At 41.0% G+C, this 16,366-nt stretch overlaps 1 protein-coding gene across 1 annotated transcript; it reads right to left on the bottom strand. All coding sequences in view use genetic code 11, as the record gives it.

Moving 5' to 3' along the window:
- Positions 1 to 8,099: 8,099 nt before the first annotated feature.
- EGR_10829 (hypothetical protein) lies at positions 8,100 to 12,041 on the bottom strand (the record flags this gene model as incomplete). Its single annotated transcript, XM_024500078.1, has 4 exons — positions 8,100 to 8,328; positions 8,952 to 9,060; positions 10,644 to 10,812; positions 11,934 to 12,041. 4 exons carry the CDS (start codon positions 12,039 to 12,041, stop codon positions 8,100 to 8,102), a joined length of 615 nt encoding a protein of 204 aa, XP_024345509.1.
- Between the last annotated feature and the right edge of the window lie 4,325 nt (positions 12,042 to 16,366).

The raw sequence follows: 16,366 nt of genomic DNA, 5'->3' as shown, positions 1-16,366 counted from the left end.
CGGAGACAGAGGGTGGTGACATAAACCGGGGATCATTTCTACTTTGGCCTACAGCTCTGGTTTAATATACTGCTCACTTACTCCTCTTCTGCAATTTCAATCCTTTTTCTATTCTTTGCGATAGTTTATATTCGCAGAAACAATTAAACGATGACTTGAAAACAGGCTTACACCAGTGATTAAGCTTGGGCATCGATGTCTGATGGCTCTCTGCAAAGTAGCATTGCAAAGTACTATAGCAGTAGTGGTAAATCAGGTAGCTTCGCTCTGTGTGATGATTCAATAATCCGTAAGAGTGATAACAGTGTGTATAATTTTGGTCCTAATGTAGGGTATAATCATGAAGCTCATGTATTTCCCTCAATGCGCATTGTAGGTGCTGGCTTAGGAAACCTGTGGATCGACCTTTATTGCTCCCGAGCAGAGTTACAATCACTGACACTCAAGTACGGGGACTCAATGTCTCCCACTAAATCCTGCATAATGTGGCTTTCAGTTACATTCACTTATGCACCGATACACGAAGTTAAGAGAAAGCCACACGTTACTACAGAACCACACTCTAGGATGACTCCAGGAATAATATGAAGCATTTAGAGCTATGGAGGATGGATCTCATAGACTCAACGATGAAACAAAAGCCACATCACACACTGGAGTAGAAAAACAAAGTCAAAGCGGAATTCCTTAGAATTACGTTTTTTGGATACAATGCCATTGGTATTCAGGTGAAGACGCCTGTGATCTATGAATGGGAAAGGAATGGATACCTGAGTTGCCATTATTGCAAGACAAGATTTCATGTGTGAATGAAGGCGTAATATTGGCTCTTTGGAACCATCAGTTCTTCTTTTCTCCTAAGCAGGTTCACAGATGGCACAAAAAGTGAAGCCGCTGTAGAGCGTTGACCCGCCTTTAGTAGCAAGAAGTCAGTAATTTCCTTCAATGAAGGTCAGAAGGAGGACCAAGCTGTGATACTGCCGAAATAAAACGGGACGTTTCAGTTCCCTCAGCCTGTTCCTGCCTTGTGAGATGTCGTGGGAGCACCAACTGCGTTGTGATGGTTGAAGAATTCTTATTCCAATCCGTAAAACAAGAAAAACATTACCTCCTCTCCTCAGGTTTTGAGCTTTCTGTAGAGCTGAAGCAAAATAAGAGAAGAGGTAGCGAGATTGAAATTTTCCAAATTTATTTTATTCTTCGGATAAGGTCATTGGAACTATGCTATGTGCATGAAAACGACCGCCATGAAATTGATCGATTTACTGACCTTAAACATAGCTCAATTAAAGGTGTCGTTTGTTTTCTTGGACATTCCCATGACATTCATTTATTATCGACCCACAATTTTATTAATAACACCAAAAAGGTTAAAAAAAAGGTTAAAAAAAAATCTTGATGGTATTTTAGACCGAATAACTTCCTTTTATGCCTCCACTTCTCTAAAGTATAATTAAACATTCCAGCGTATTTTTGTATCAGTATGAAGCAGTGAGCGTTTCTGACTAGAAAAATAACAGTAAAGCGCTAATTTGTTAATAATGAATGCTTATTCCTGCAGTGCGTCTCCATACTTGCCCTATCTATAATTTGCTTTGGACGTGCGGAAATAAGGTTGGGCTACTCAAGCCTGTCCCACTTTACGAACAAAGTAGTATGCACACAAGGGAAATAATTCAATGTCTGTTTTGAATCGGCACCTTGAACTAATTTACTCGGCAATTTATCATGCTTGGAGAATTTAGGCATCTACGACACGTGCAGCTATCCTTGTTACTTGCTGCATTGCATTAGTGGAAAAAAAGTGCATCTGTCTCTCTCTCTATCCATTCTTTTATCTGGCCATTCATCAAACGTGGCATGTAGCGGAGGCATGTGTTTGTGTTGCGAAGCCATCCTTTGACAGTGACGTCCACGTAAGCCAGACATTTGACTCTTCTCCGGCATGCAAGCTCAGCGGTGATTCTGATACAGTTCATTAACTTACTGAGGAAATGGTGAGTTGTTATCCTGCTGCCATCGAAAGCAAAACAAAAACTACAATTGTGTTGGCAATTTGTAGTGGATTTTTGTGTCAACTCAAATAGTTATCCTGCCCTTTTAAGCAGCCGTGACATCTTAGGATATGGCCGCCTAGTTTGACCATGGCTAATTTGGAGTGAAAGTTGTTACTCAGTTTTCCCCTAAAAGAGGTCTCATGGTGACAAATTACGGTGACTTCCAATGACCTCTTGCTCAGTCTAGTTTAACATTGTGAAGCCCATTTTCAAAACCACGAACACAGTATTACTTCAGCGTCCCAGTCTACAACCTCTTCAACTTGATGACAAAAAACAACTACTTATTTAATCGTCAGCCTTTCTACAAGGTTCCTCTAGCGTGCTTGAATACTTCCTTTTCTTGATAAAAAAGGGCAAAAATGTTAAAAGGAAGATTAAATGGAAAGCCAGGCCCACTTCTTTGGCATATTAATTGAGGTGTGTGGAGGACAGAGTCACGTGTCCCAATACCATGCCTGTGGCAGTTCACTTAACAGGCCTCCGTTATGAAATGATGTTTACTTGTGTAAGCACAGATGCTCTCGCGATCCCGACCGATGTAACTAAGGGATAGAGCTTTAGAAAAGCAAGGACTTTAGTGCTGGCATCGTGTGTACAACCACAGCAAGATATCCGCTTCCGTGACTGCGCGCAAGTGCTGATTGTTGAGATGGTTCCGTCCTCGTCTATGCATAGTATTTTCAGTATTGTGAGGACCACCCGTCAACTGATGTTACGTTAGCATGGATTTGCCCACAACAATTGACGGCGCATGATGGGGAGCACTTTTGCACACTAATTACCTTCTTTGAGAACTCTGTGTAGTTGTGCATTTGATCCAAGTGGAGTGATTCACCAAAAATAGCACCGATAATTTCCTTTTGTTTTAGGTGAATGAGCAAGACCATGCCTTAGGACTTAACAGTGTCCTTCAGTTGTGCAAGCATCATCTCCTCAAATGCACGCTGAAAAACAATATAAGCCCTAAATTTTTGACACCTTTTGCAATTATACTCTGTAATGGTTCCAGCTAAATATAACTCACAATATGCTTGCCAATAAACCATATTTTTCCTTTATCGCATTTTTAAACTCACTTTGGCGAGTTGCCCCTCATTGCATTGTGAGGCATGGGTGTTGAAAATGACGCTAATTTAGAGTATTTGAAAAGGAGGCAGTTACGATTCTATAACCGTAATTGCTGCATCAGGTATGATTTTGGATGGTTTGCTAAAATCATTCGAGCATTAATGAGGCATAGAAAGCTCAAGGGATTGAGGGATTCCTCCAAGGTCTGTCAACACAACTGCACACAGAATTAGTGGAAATGTAAGAAATGTGGAGTAGGCGAATAAGAGGCAGTCAAACCGGCGTTTTCTAGTACACTATCGTCTCAGAACAGGTTAAGCGTCTATCAGACGTCCAACGGTGTAAAATTACCAACATTTATTCTCATCGACATTACTAATGTAGCTTTATTTTTGTGACTAACAGTCAACTAGTTAAAAGGGGTTCGAGCATGTCTCGTGCTTTTGCTTCTTCTCTCGTCTTATCGACCGAGCAAGCTGCGACAATCAAAATTCATAGCTGAAGATGGAATCGGTGTTGCCATCCCTATCTAGCTTGTAGTGGGTTCCCTTTCTGGCAGAAGGAAGAAGCACACTGGCTACCGTTTGGCGTCCTGTTCCAACTTACTGCATTATAGGTTCCCAGATGTTGTCAGTGTGCTCTGTTCACTTGATCGTGTGGTGTGCTGAAGGAGGATGTAAGGCAGAATGCCTAATGTCCGAGTCAAATGCCCTCTTCACAGTGCCACTCTTCCCTTTGTCGTTTGTAACATGGACAGGTAGGAGGGACAGTGAGCAGGGTGGGTGGATGTAGACAGGAATGTGGGTCAGTATGTTTAGATGCAGAGGGATGGCTTAAAGTGTGCATTGGAGAGTGGAGTTGGGTTTCGGGTGAGAAGCAAAATCGCCAAACACTGCTTTGATTTTAGCCCCATTGCAGTGTTGTGCAAGGGTCGAACTCACAAGCGTTGTGAGCCACCATTTGATGGGCAGCTTTAGTCAATGACATTCGCATTCATCGTCGTGAACGTTTGCTTTCTAACATTACTACGAAGTATGTGATAATACAAGATGCCGAGATATCCCACTTTGTAAAATGTATGCACCGGTTGGCTGCTAGGCGAGAAAATGAAACAAAAATAAATGATGTCTATGAGAATGAATTTTGATGATTTTACACTCAGGCAAAATGGGGTTGACTTGGTCAAACAGATCGCCACTTAGGTATCTATGAACGGTTTCAGTGTGCACTTTACAGTAATTCGAATGAGTAGTGACCGAACCCCTACATGAAATTGGAACAATCTGTAAGCATGAAATTTTGTGCGCCTTTATATAAAAGATGCCAAGTGATTTCCGTCAAGTCTCACCGACTTTCATGTCGTGAGGTTTAGTGTAGCTCCGACACCATCAATCAACGTCGATCTGCCAGTGATCCCCCCGATATGGCGGTTATTTGCCAGTCAGCAAAACAACTGCCACTTCATTGAACTATTCAGTGAACAGAAAGTCTTGTCTTGCTTAGGAAATCCATGCAACACCATAACCCATCTCGAAATACTACAAAAGAGTGATTGTGCCTGTAAGAATGGCGAACCCGACTGTAAACGACCTTAGTACCCACTGGGTACTTTAAAGGCTACAACATGATTTGGTTGTTTGGACAGATTTTCCCTGTAGAACTCATTCCTGGTTTTTATCTAAACACTAAGATATATAAATACGGAGACAGAGGGTGGTGACATAAACCGGGGATCATTTCTACTTTGGCCTACAGCTCTGGTTTAATATACTGCTCACTTACTCCTCTTCTGCAATTTCAATCCTTTTTCTATTCTTTGCGATAGTTTATATTCGCAGAAACAATTAAACGATGACTTGAAAACAGGCTTACACCAGTGATTAAGCTTGGGCATCGATGTCTGATGGCTCTCTGCAAAGTAGCATTGCAAAGTACTATAGCAGTAGTGGTAAATCAGGTAGCTTCGCTCTGTGTGATGATTCAATAATCCGTAAGAGTGATAACAGTGTGTATAATTTTGGTCCTAATGTAGGGTATAATCATGAAGCTCATGTATTTCCCTCAATGCGCATTGTAGGTGCTGGCTTAGGAAACCTGTGGATCGACCTTTATTGCTCCCGAGCAGAGTTACAATCACTGACACTCAAGTACGGGGACTCAATGTCTCCCACTAAATCCTGCATAATGTGGCTTTCAGTTACATTCACTTATGCACCGATACACGAAGTTAAGAGAAAGCCACACGTTACTACAGAACCACACTCTAGGATGACTCCAGGAATAATATGAAGCATTTAGAGCTATGGAGGATGGATCTCATAGACTCAACGATGAAACAAAAGCCACATCACACACTGGAGTAGAAAAACAAAGTCAAAGCGGAATTCCTTAGAATTACGTTTTTTGGATACAATGCCATTGGTATTCAGGTGAAGACGCCTGTGATCTATGAATGGGAAAGGAATGGATACCTGAGTTGCCATTATTGCAAGACAAGATTTCATGTGTGAATGAAGGCGTAATATTGGCTCTTTGGAACCATCAGTTCTTCTTTTCTCCTAAGCAGGTTCACAGATGGCACAAAAAGTGAAGCCGCTGTAGAGCGTTGACCCGCCTTTAGTAGCAAGAAGTCAGTAATTTCCTTCAATGAAGGTCAGAAGGAGGACCAAGCTGTGATACTGCCGAAATAAAACGGGACGTTTCAGTTCCCTCAGCCTGTTCCTGCCTTGTGAGATGTCGTGGGAGCACCAACTGCGTTGTGATGGTTGAAGAATTCTTATTCCAATCCGTAAAACAAGAAAAACATTACCTCCTCTCCTCAGGTTTTGAGCTTTCTGTAGAGCTGAAGCAAAATAAGAGAAGAGGTAGCGAGATTGAAATTTTCCAAATTTATTTTATTCTTCGGATAAGGTCATTGGAACTATGCTATGTGCATGAAAACGACCGCCATGAAATTGATCGATTTACTGACCTTAAACATAGCTCAATTAAAGGTGTCGTTTGTTTTCTTGGACATTCCCATGACATTCATTTATTATCGACCCACAATTTTATTAATAACACCAAAAAGGTTAAAAAAAAGGTTAAAAAAAAATCTTGATGGTATTTTAGACCGAATAACTTCCTTTTATGCCTCCACTTCTCTAAAGTATAATTAAACATTCCAGCGTATTTTTGTATCAGTATGAAGCAGTGAGCGTTTCTGACTAGAAAAATAACAGTAAAGCGCTAATTTGTTAATAATGAATGCTTATTCCTGCAGTGCGTCTCCATACTTGCCCTATCTATAATTTGCTTTGGACGTGCGGAAATAAGGTTGGGCTACTCAAGCCTGTCCCACTTTACGAACAAAGTAGTATGCACACAAGGGAAATAATTCAATGTCTGTTTTGAATCGGCACCTTGAACTAATTTACTCGGCAATTTATCATGCTTGGAGAATTTAGGCATCTACGACACGTGCAGCTATCCTTGTTACTTGCTGCATTGCATTAGTGGAAAAAAAGTGCATCTGTCTCTCTCTCTATCCATTCTTTTATCTGGCCATTCATCAAACGTGGCATGTAGCGGAGGCATGTGTTTGTGTTGCGAAGCCATCCTTTGACAGTGACGTCCACGTAAGCCAGACATTTGACTCTTCTCCGGCATGCAAGCTCAGCGGTGATTCTGATACAGTTCATTAACTTACTGAGGAAATGGTGAGTTGTTATCCTGCTGCCATCGAAAGCAAAACAAAAACTACAATTGTGTTGGCAATTTGTAGTGGATTTTTGTGTCAACTCAAATAGTTATCCTGCCCTTTTAAGCAGCCGTGACATCTTAGGATATGGCCGCCTAGTTTGACCATGGCTAATTTGGAGTGAAAGTTGTTACTCAGTTTTCCCCTAAAAGAGGTCTCATGGTGACAAATTACGGTGACTTCCAATGACCTCTTGCTCAGTCTAGTTTAACATTGTGAAGCCCATTTTCAAAACCACGAACACAGTATTACTTCAGCGTCCCAGTCTACAACCTCTTCAACTTGATGACAAAAAACAACTACTTATTTAATCGTCAGCCTTTCTACAAGGTTCCTCTAGCGTGCTTGAATACTTCCTTTTCTTGATAAAAAAGGGCAAAAATGTTAAAAGGAAGATTAAATGGAAAGCCAGGCCCACTTCTTTGGCATATTAATTGAGGTGTGTGGAGGACAGAGTCACGTGTCCCAATACCATGCCTGTGGCAGTTCACTTAACAGGCCTCCGTTATGAAATGATGTTTACTTGTGTAAGCACAGATGCTCTCGCGATCCCGACCGATGTAACTAAGGGATAGAGCTTTAGAAAAGCAAGGACTTTAGTGCTGGCATCGTGTGTACAACCACAGCAAGATATCCGCTTCCGTGACTGCGCGCAAGTGCTGATTGTTGAGATGGTTCCGTCCTCGTCTATGCATAGTATTTTCAATGGCATTGACCCTAACGTGACTATAGCTACAAGTACAGTTTAACAGCACGTCATAGTGGTCAATGCGGAGACTTTAAATGCAGTGAATATCAAAGCATATTCCATAATCTCAAAAGTGCTAGATTACAACATGCACTTGCTACTGCGTCAAAACGGTGATGTTGTAGATACCTCCACCACCGTCTAGCCCCCCTCTCTCTACACAACTCTCTTCACCACCTTCCTCATATGGAAGGCAACAGGTAGAAAACTGCATTGAACACTCGGCACTTATGGGGTCAGGAAACTCGTCTTTTAATTGTTACTTCGTATACAGTGTATTCAGCTCACAACAGCAGCATTTGCCTCATTGCGATACAATTTTTTTTTCAATTTGCCACCTCCTACCATTTCTTTTATTCACTTGAATCTTCTGTCATGCCACATCTCTCCTCATTGCCAACTGGGTGTGTGTGTATTTCTCCGGCGGTATATTAAGTGAGCACTTCAGGGGCAAGATAAAGCTGCAAATAGAGCTGCTTCATTGCTATGCTGTTGAGGAGAAGGAATGACATGGATGGCCAGTGGCAGCGGTGAATTTGCTGTTAACACGCCCTTCATAAATTGATATACCTCCTACATTGTTATCTAACTTAAAGGCTGACTGCGTAAGTGGTGAAGAAGAAATCTTGACAGAATATAACTGTTGCGTGACTAGGGGATACGACTCCAATAAGTGAGCCGATCCACCATTAATTTCGAATAAACAGATTCGACTTTGAATTCACATTTATCAATAAAAATTGCAGCCAACACTTACGTCAACCATGAAAAAGTTTATAAAACCACTTTCTAGTTCTTTAAGGCCTGCAAACCTTTTCAATCATTGCTGAATCTTTTGTGCTACTCTTAGATGACGGATGTGTAGAAATTTGGAATTAGGAAGACATTTTGAAAGTGCTGCGTTCACAAGGCGTCTGCATGACACCTTTGCTTGCCTCTTTGGTCAGCTGTGTTAAGAATGCGTTGCAAAGTCAGAACAGACGATCCAAGTATGCGCCAAACTGCATAGCCTTCCGGACGAGTTGTCCATGCAATCAGCCCACCTAGACCTCTTTGCCTCAATATGATTTAGAGAGCGACCCCATCAGTCAACTGCCACTGGACTACATAGAGTCGATAACAGCATCAAAGTTATGCTTTTTATACGGTCGAAAAGGCAGTTTTAACCCCTTTGAAGTGTGCCCGATATAATTACACCTCTGTTTCATACTAGGAATGGCAGTGTGCAGGTAGCGAATATTCGGAAGCTTGCAATTTATGCCAAGTAAAAGGACCAAGAAGTTTGTTTCGTTATTCTTTATTGCATTTCAAATATCGCGTTAGTCGTAGACATTACCTAAAGAACCCCATTGCATTTAGGAAAATAAAAATGCGTAAAAGCAGTAACCATGTTGATGACCTTTGGGTTGTCACCAATTTCATTGGCTCATTTGCCTGCTTATTTTCTGAAATAGTTTAGCTTGACAAAAGGAATGTATGGCACGAGAAATAATTACTCCTTAATTGCTGTTTGGCAAGTTGAAAGTAGTTAGTTTAGCACAACTCACCAAAGCTAATCAAGTAGTCCAGTTTTCTGCTGGACTGCTATTTAAAGGTTGGTTATGGATAAAAATAAACAGTTTAATTGGAAGAGAGAGACGTGGGAAATAGCGCTAATATGCTACGCCAGGCGGTGCCACCCCTGCAGACTCATTCATACATTGGATGATTAGCCTTTTCTAAAGCACTGCCACATCATGTAAGTGATTCCACAATACGCAAAAATGTATGATTCTCAAAGGCCACAAGAATTCTACTGCGTTCTTTTCCAGGGTCTGAGGCATGGAAGTAGCCTCATTCGAGTGGGTGTGTCCCAAAGCGTCAAATATGCCGCGCATGCAGCCGAAGGAGTATTCCAGTGGCTTTGTTAGTGACGTATAGAATGCCGGAAGGATTAGTAGCAGCATTCTGTGGCAGCAGTGAGAGGGACAATTCCAGTGAGATCAGAGGAACTTAACTTTCATGGTTCATTGATAAAAAAATTATCTTGTCGTTTCTTGACACAAACACCCCGAGTTGAGACCACGATATCTTCATGACTAAATGGTGAAAACCACTTCATCGTTGACAACATCATTGACACTTTTTACTATTTCTCTGATGGAGTTACCCAGTGTGTTTACTGTTTCATTTTCTTGACTCTTGCATTCGGCATTCACCTAGTATCAAAACCAGGGACTAGGCGGTTGAGACATGGGACCAATGAAATGAAGTTGGTAGGATAGATATTAAAGTAAGCAGAAATTCCATCAATAAATACCCTCACTATTTCCCTACTAAAGCCACTAAAGTTCCCTACAAGGAGGTAACATCATAACCAGGAACGGATGCAGGGAATCCTAATAAATCATATGTGTGATTTAATAAAGAGGGTTTTGATGTGTAAGAACTGTAGTCTTAGAGGACGAAATTTTCTCCACCTTGATTACAAATAACCTCTTGCTTGGATTATGCAGAATTATTCTTTTCCTAACTAACTTTCTCGATCGATTCTAAAAGTTGACCTTAGCTTCTGCTTTATAGAGTTTTAGAAGCACACTTTTCGAATCGAAAAGTGTGAATGCAGCCAAATGATAGCTTGGGAAAGTAGGTAAAAACACTATAAGCCTTCAAGGCCACCACCTTTCATAATCGTGCAAAAGCCAAGCTACCCAATCCCATTGTCAACACATTCCACACCACTTTAATTGGTCAGATGCTTTGCCAGGCGCACATGTGTGACTCATCCGTGCGCTTTCCCATTGGCCGTCCATAGGGAAGTGCGCTGTCTTTGTCGGGACGCTTCGCACTTCCATTAAATTCCGTTTTATTCTGCTAGTGGCAAATACTCTCAACGTTCTACATTCCAAACTAAAAAATCGGGTTTTTGTAAATCTTAGCACTATTCGACGCAATTGTTAAACGCGCAATAATTATTTTAAGGCTAGTAACAAATAGCGGCCTAAATAACGGCGATTCAATTCAATCCACACTTTCCATGGAGTCTTACTGTACTTAGTGTAGCAATAAATTGTCCAGTATTGAGTAAAATCTGGACTCATGCACATAAGTTGATACGTAATCGACATCTGTGCTACGTATTTTTGGTTAACATTCAATCGAATAGAAGTAAACCTCAATTGTCCTTTTACAGGTTCCAATACTAGGTCTGGTTTATTCTTAAAGGAAACGTTAAAAGCGAAAAGCCGTCTGTGTTTGGCTCAATTTTCCTGGTTCTTCTAATTTGACTCACTTTTGATTTACGTGCACAGCTAGTGAAATAAAGTAATAATTGGAGAAGAATTAATGGCCACCCACCGGGGAGTAAATAGCCTTCTACATTTGTTATTTAAGAGTGGCATTGGGCAGACCCATTCACGATGCGTTGAAGGGTTGTGATGTGGGTGAGCAGCAGTAAATTTGTGACCTGGTTTCATGGGCTTGGGCTCTATTTGGATGGCAGAAGGGGCTACCAACCAGAGCATTCAACGGCGAAGGGCTCCATCGGAGACGTCTATTTGCCAAGGTCGCGCGTAGTGACAGGTGACTCAGTAAAAACCTGTTTATGCGTATTTAATGGCCAAGCTTGCCAGTGCTGCCAGGGTTATCTATCCCACTGACACTCTGGTGCGCTCGATTCACTGCAGCAGTAAAGGCACAGTTCACCCTCATTGGGCCTGCAAATCTTTTATCCGAAGGAAAACAAAAAGGCATTCATCTTTATATTTCATCATGTAGAATAGATGTTCATTTGACACTAGTCTTGCTAACTAAGTGGAATCGCTGTGATTACAACTTCTAGTTATTTGTATGACCCTATTACTAGTTTCACCCTCCATTTCCCACACACCCAGTCGTGTCTTCATGTCAGCCACACGTCAGTTTGGAAGTGAATGACTTACCTCAATGTCTGTACACGACTTTGGCAAAAAATTCCTCTAAATTAGCAAAAGCTGATCAACTGACCTTGTTAGCTAAACATCAGAGACTACTTTCTCTCAAACGTCAGGCTCTCGTTACAATTCTGTATCCTTTGACTTGTAGGCGATTTGAATGACCAACCAACTGACCAACAAACCATGCAACAAGTAAATAATCACACCTAATGCAGGTTAGATCAGATTTATCTGCGCGGACCTGTCTGCCTGGATCCGACAACTGCCTGATCAATGCCGCTCATTGCATTTCTGCGGTAAGTCAGTGGGGTGAGAGGAAATGCCACACACTGGCACAGCATCACCCAACACAGCACCCACTATCATTGCACATTAAACAAACTCCAGGATGGAAACGCAACTACCTCAATGCCCACACAACGAGCATGCAATTTCTCCCATTCAGTACTCATGATAGAATCACCTTCTTCTTCCTCTTCTTCTTCTCCTTCGTTCTTTTGCTCTATTGGCATTTCCTTTTGAGTTCAGGATAACACGTGTGACTGCAACTTCGCATGCGACAGGTGGCCTCTCATCTTGCAGAACAAGTTCTACCAATTCGAAGGTGACCCGAGCCTTCAAGGCCACCACCTTTCATAATCGTGCAAAAGCCAAGCTACCCAATCCCATTGTCAACACATTCCACACCACTTTAATTGGTCAGATGCTTTGCCAGGCACACATGTGTGACTCATCCGTGCGCTTTCCCATTGGCCGTCCATAGGGAAGTGCGCTGTCTTTGTCGGGACGCTTCGCACTTCCATTAAATTCCGTTCTATTCTGCTAGTTGGGAATACTCTCAACGGTCTGCATTTCAAATTAAAAACCGGGGTTTTTGTAAATCTTAGCACTATTCGACGCAATTGTTAAACGCACAATAATTATTTTAAAGCTAGCAACAAATAGCGGCCTAAATAACGGTGAATTCAATTCGATATTGTACAAGGCTATACCCTAAAAGCTATATTTTAACAAAATCTAAATCCAACATTGTTGTGCCTCAGAAATATGTACTGAAAGCTATAATTAAAGTGTGAGAAAACTAAGAAAACTAAGAGATGCTTTTTGACGTTATCAGTTGGTAAAACCCACTTTTCTTTTCTCTTTCGAAAAGAGGTATAGGCAATTAAACAATAGGGCAAAATGTCTCATGTCATGAAAATACACACCCTCACACTTGTGAAGGCAGCTCGCCTAAATCTGTAAGACAGGATGCATTTAATGCTCAGTTCATAAAGTATTGGCAAAACTCCATGTTGCGACAAAACCTTCATCCCCACTAGGGACATAGGATTTCGCATACACCTCTATGTCATTTAACTAGTCCACGAAGGACTAACATCGTGCCATCTACTGGCGTGATTGCATTACCGTAACTACTAACACGAAGTTACTGTATGTTTTGATTTTAAGAGAGAAATGGAAAAATTTGCTCTGTTAACTTGGGCAGAGACCCAGTGTCCTGTGCTGGTTTGTACAGGAATGGAGAAATAAATTGCACTGTCTGTGGAAGCACGCGTTGCAGTGTCCCATCGTGACCTTCAGTCATTGTTAACGAGGATACGCAGGACATGGTGTTCCTAATGCAGCTTTCTTTGTGATATATTTTGAGCACCATTTAGGCGTCATGACCAAGTTTAGGATGCGTGAGGGAATAGTAAAAAGTGAACTATCATTGCTAATAGTAATGAGGTTATCCTAAAACTGGCCTCGAAGATAGTGCCTTCGAATTGATTAGGATGGCGTAACCCACAGAAATCGGTGAATTGTGAAATGCGAACAAAAAAGGGCCTGTTTTAGCCTAACCAGCTATAGTGCACAACCTCCAAAAAATAGCACTCTCTGGTGCTCTTCATTATCCGGGTTCGTACACATAAGTCTGATCTTTGTGCTTACACGCAAATCGGTTACCAAAGATGCCCGCTATTATGTCCCTGCCTTTTGATTATTTGACAGCTTATCAACATTAAATCTTTGTGTTCTAGAAGCTGGCAACACAGGTTATGACATTTGCAACAGGGTGTAAAAGTGGTAAGGCACATTACAACAGTTCTAGTCGAAGACCCAAAATAGCTGCATAATTGTAAGCTTGTCACCAACAGTGTGAAGAAGAAGGAGCTACCAGAAATCGGTGGAGATAAAGATCGGATCGTCATGATATTTGCTGGCAATTTCACTTCGCAAAGTTTCGAGGAAATCTGTGGCATTTCTTTGTCTTGTTCTCTTCTTAAATTTGTTCATTGCATCGCAAAATCTGCAGCATTATAGGGTCTGGCTCAGCAATAAGTCAGTTTGACCCTATTGTAATATCCTCAAAGCTGATGACTCGCATCCTGTCCATGTAGACCATTTGGGCAAATCACGGCTTTTTGGTATCAGAATTATGTGATTTCTCCCTAAATTGGACTTGAGCTAAGTCTAACATTGAATGACGGTAGTGTTTTAAGCATTTGTGCCGCCTAAATTTCGTGACAGTGACATCGTATCTATCCAGACGTCTACGTCACTCAAGCGCATATAACAGAGGTCATTTTTGTTGCACACAACTGAAACAGCTATATATACAGACCAAATGTGACACTACGGACTTGTGAATCAGCAGCCACTGCTCCAACGACAAATATGTGGCAGCATTGTTCTCATTACGTAGTGCAGTCAAGTGGTGACTAGAGAACTTAGTAATTGGAATAAATTCTATCAGTTCACAGTCAAATTGCTTCAAACCATTGCAATTACTACTGGCTTCTACTGCTCATTTTGAAGAGATTTTATTGCTATGCTTGCATATTTTATCAGCAAATATTTCCAATAGACATGTTGAGCTCAATGTCAGTCAACTCCTGGGTCACGGAAGGGCTTCAGTTCAGCCTAAGCTCACAACTTGCGATGCTGACTTGTTGCCATAGCGGCCGTTGAGAAATGTAATATTACTCATGCTTGTTTCAAAGGCAACATGAGTCGCCTTGAATGCATGGCAAAATGCTAACTTAAGCTGAGTTTTTGACTATTAGTAACGCAAGGGACGGCCTTAAATGGTCATAAAGAAAGAAATGAATCCAATTTTTGATTGCATACGAGACAATTTAAACCTTGAGAAGTCAGGCTTTACAATACATTACGGAATGTGATATGCAAAGAGGTGCAAAGAGGTTTATTTATTTATCTATCTAGCCATTCAGTCCTGAACCGCTGTGTAAAGCTGCATATCATGGTAGCCGTATTCCCTTGTAAGAAACGGCTTGGCAGCAGTCGCCACAATTGCCATTCTGATTATGTAAGACTTATGGAGTCAGTAAGCGTGGAATATCACCGGATTTGACGATTAACTTGAAATCTTGTTGTGAAAATTGTAGAATGCAGTGGTCACTTTCAGTCACCGGAAAGGATTCAGCAAGGAAGTGCCTTCTGATGATATCTTCTAGGCGCCATGTGTTGCATCCGCTGGAGAGGATATCATGTGTTATTCCATATCCGAACCATCAGTGAGAATGCCTTTTAGTCATCTTCGAGAAGATGCAAAACATTGAGGATTTGTGCAATAAACTTTTAATGCTAGATTAAAAAAATTAAATAAATAAACTTGGTTTATGGATGGAATCCGGTTAGAGCTACAGGCATGTCCTGAAGGCCAGTCCACCTGATGTAGTACATTGGCCAGGCCGAACGTGGCTCCTCACCAAAACCCTAGGGACAAAATACATCGCATTACACCACATCGCCCTTTCGAGAGAAGGTGGCCAGTTGACTCGGATCTCGTAATGGAGAAATGATCAGAAAACTTCCGAAGCGGAGAGGAGCTCTGTCTCCCTATAGTCTTGGGCCCGTACATATTTCTGTTGACTCTAACTAATTGATAAACATGTTCCAGTTATATTAGCCTCTTCGCTCAAAGAGCTGGAGGACCAGAAATGAGAAAAACAATGATGGAACGTGCACTGCAAAGGCAACAGTCTCATTGATTATGCTCTGATTGGCCACAGCGTGGATTTTTGTAAGTGGAATAGAAATATTTACCTGTTTCTCTATCAACATTGAATCCTACGTATAGCTTTTCCCAAATTTTACACTTTAATTATAGCTTTCAGTACATATTTTTGAGGCACAACACTGTTGAATTTAGATTTTGTTAAAATATAGCTTTTAGGGCATAGCCTTGTACAATATCGAAAAGTGGTATTTTCAATTTCGCCCTCTACTGCTTGTGTGTAAGTAGGCAATAATGAGTACGTAATTCCTAAATTATAATATTATGTCTTTAGATTATATTTTTCAATGTAATATTGCAAATATAAAAACTCATGAACATCAGGAAAATTCTAAAATAGTTGCGTTCATTGATGAGGAGCTGACAATTTCTGTTTAACAAAATCAGGCAGGAGTATAAAATGACTGAAGGAAATTTCGAAAAATTTAAATAGATTGGGTAGCTCGGAGTAACTGAGAGCTCGAATAGACAAGTTTCAATAATTTTAATAAGGTAAAGTTTCATCTAACCTATGCTTACCTGCCTAACGATGTCGTTCCAACTGTTTCTCTGATGCTTACGGATTTATTAATGGATGTCTAACATATTACTTTTGGCCATACAAGGAATCACTGCACACTTCAGGCAAAACATCATAGATGAAGCAACCAAATGTTCTTGTGCAGACCTTTGTCCAAAGGCCTAATACTGATATAGCTCATTGAATGAATATTTAATGCAGCATGTCTTAGTGGTAGTCCAGTTTTCATTTATTGTAGGTTTTTCAAAACCGACAAATTCATCGTCCAATGCTAGGTAAGCAAAATGTTCTTT

The sequence above is a fragment of the Echinococcus granulosus genome (genome assembly GCF_000524195.1).
Source record: "Echinococcus granulosus chromosome Unknown EG_S00278, whole genome shotgun sequence".
In the NCBI taxonomy this organism is placed as follows: Eukaryota; Metazoa; Platyhelminthes; class Cestoda; order Cyclophyllidea; family Taeniidae; genus Echinococcus; species Echinococcus granulosus.
The sequence above is the reverse complement of the archived record's forward strand: the minus strand, read 5'-3'. Positions and strand labels throughout refer to the sequence as shown.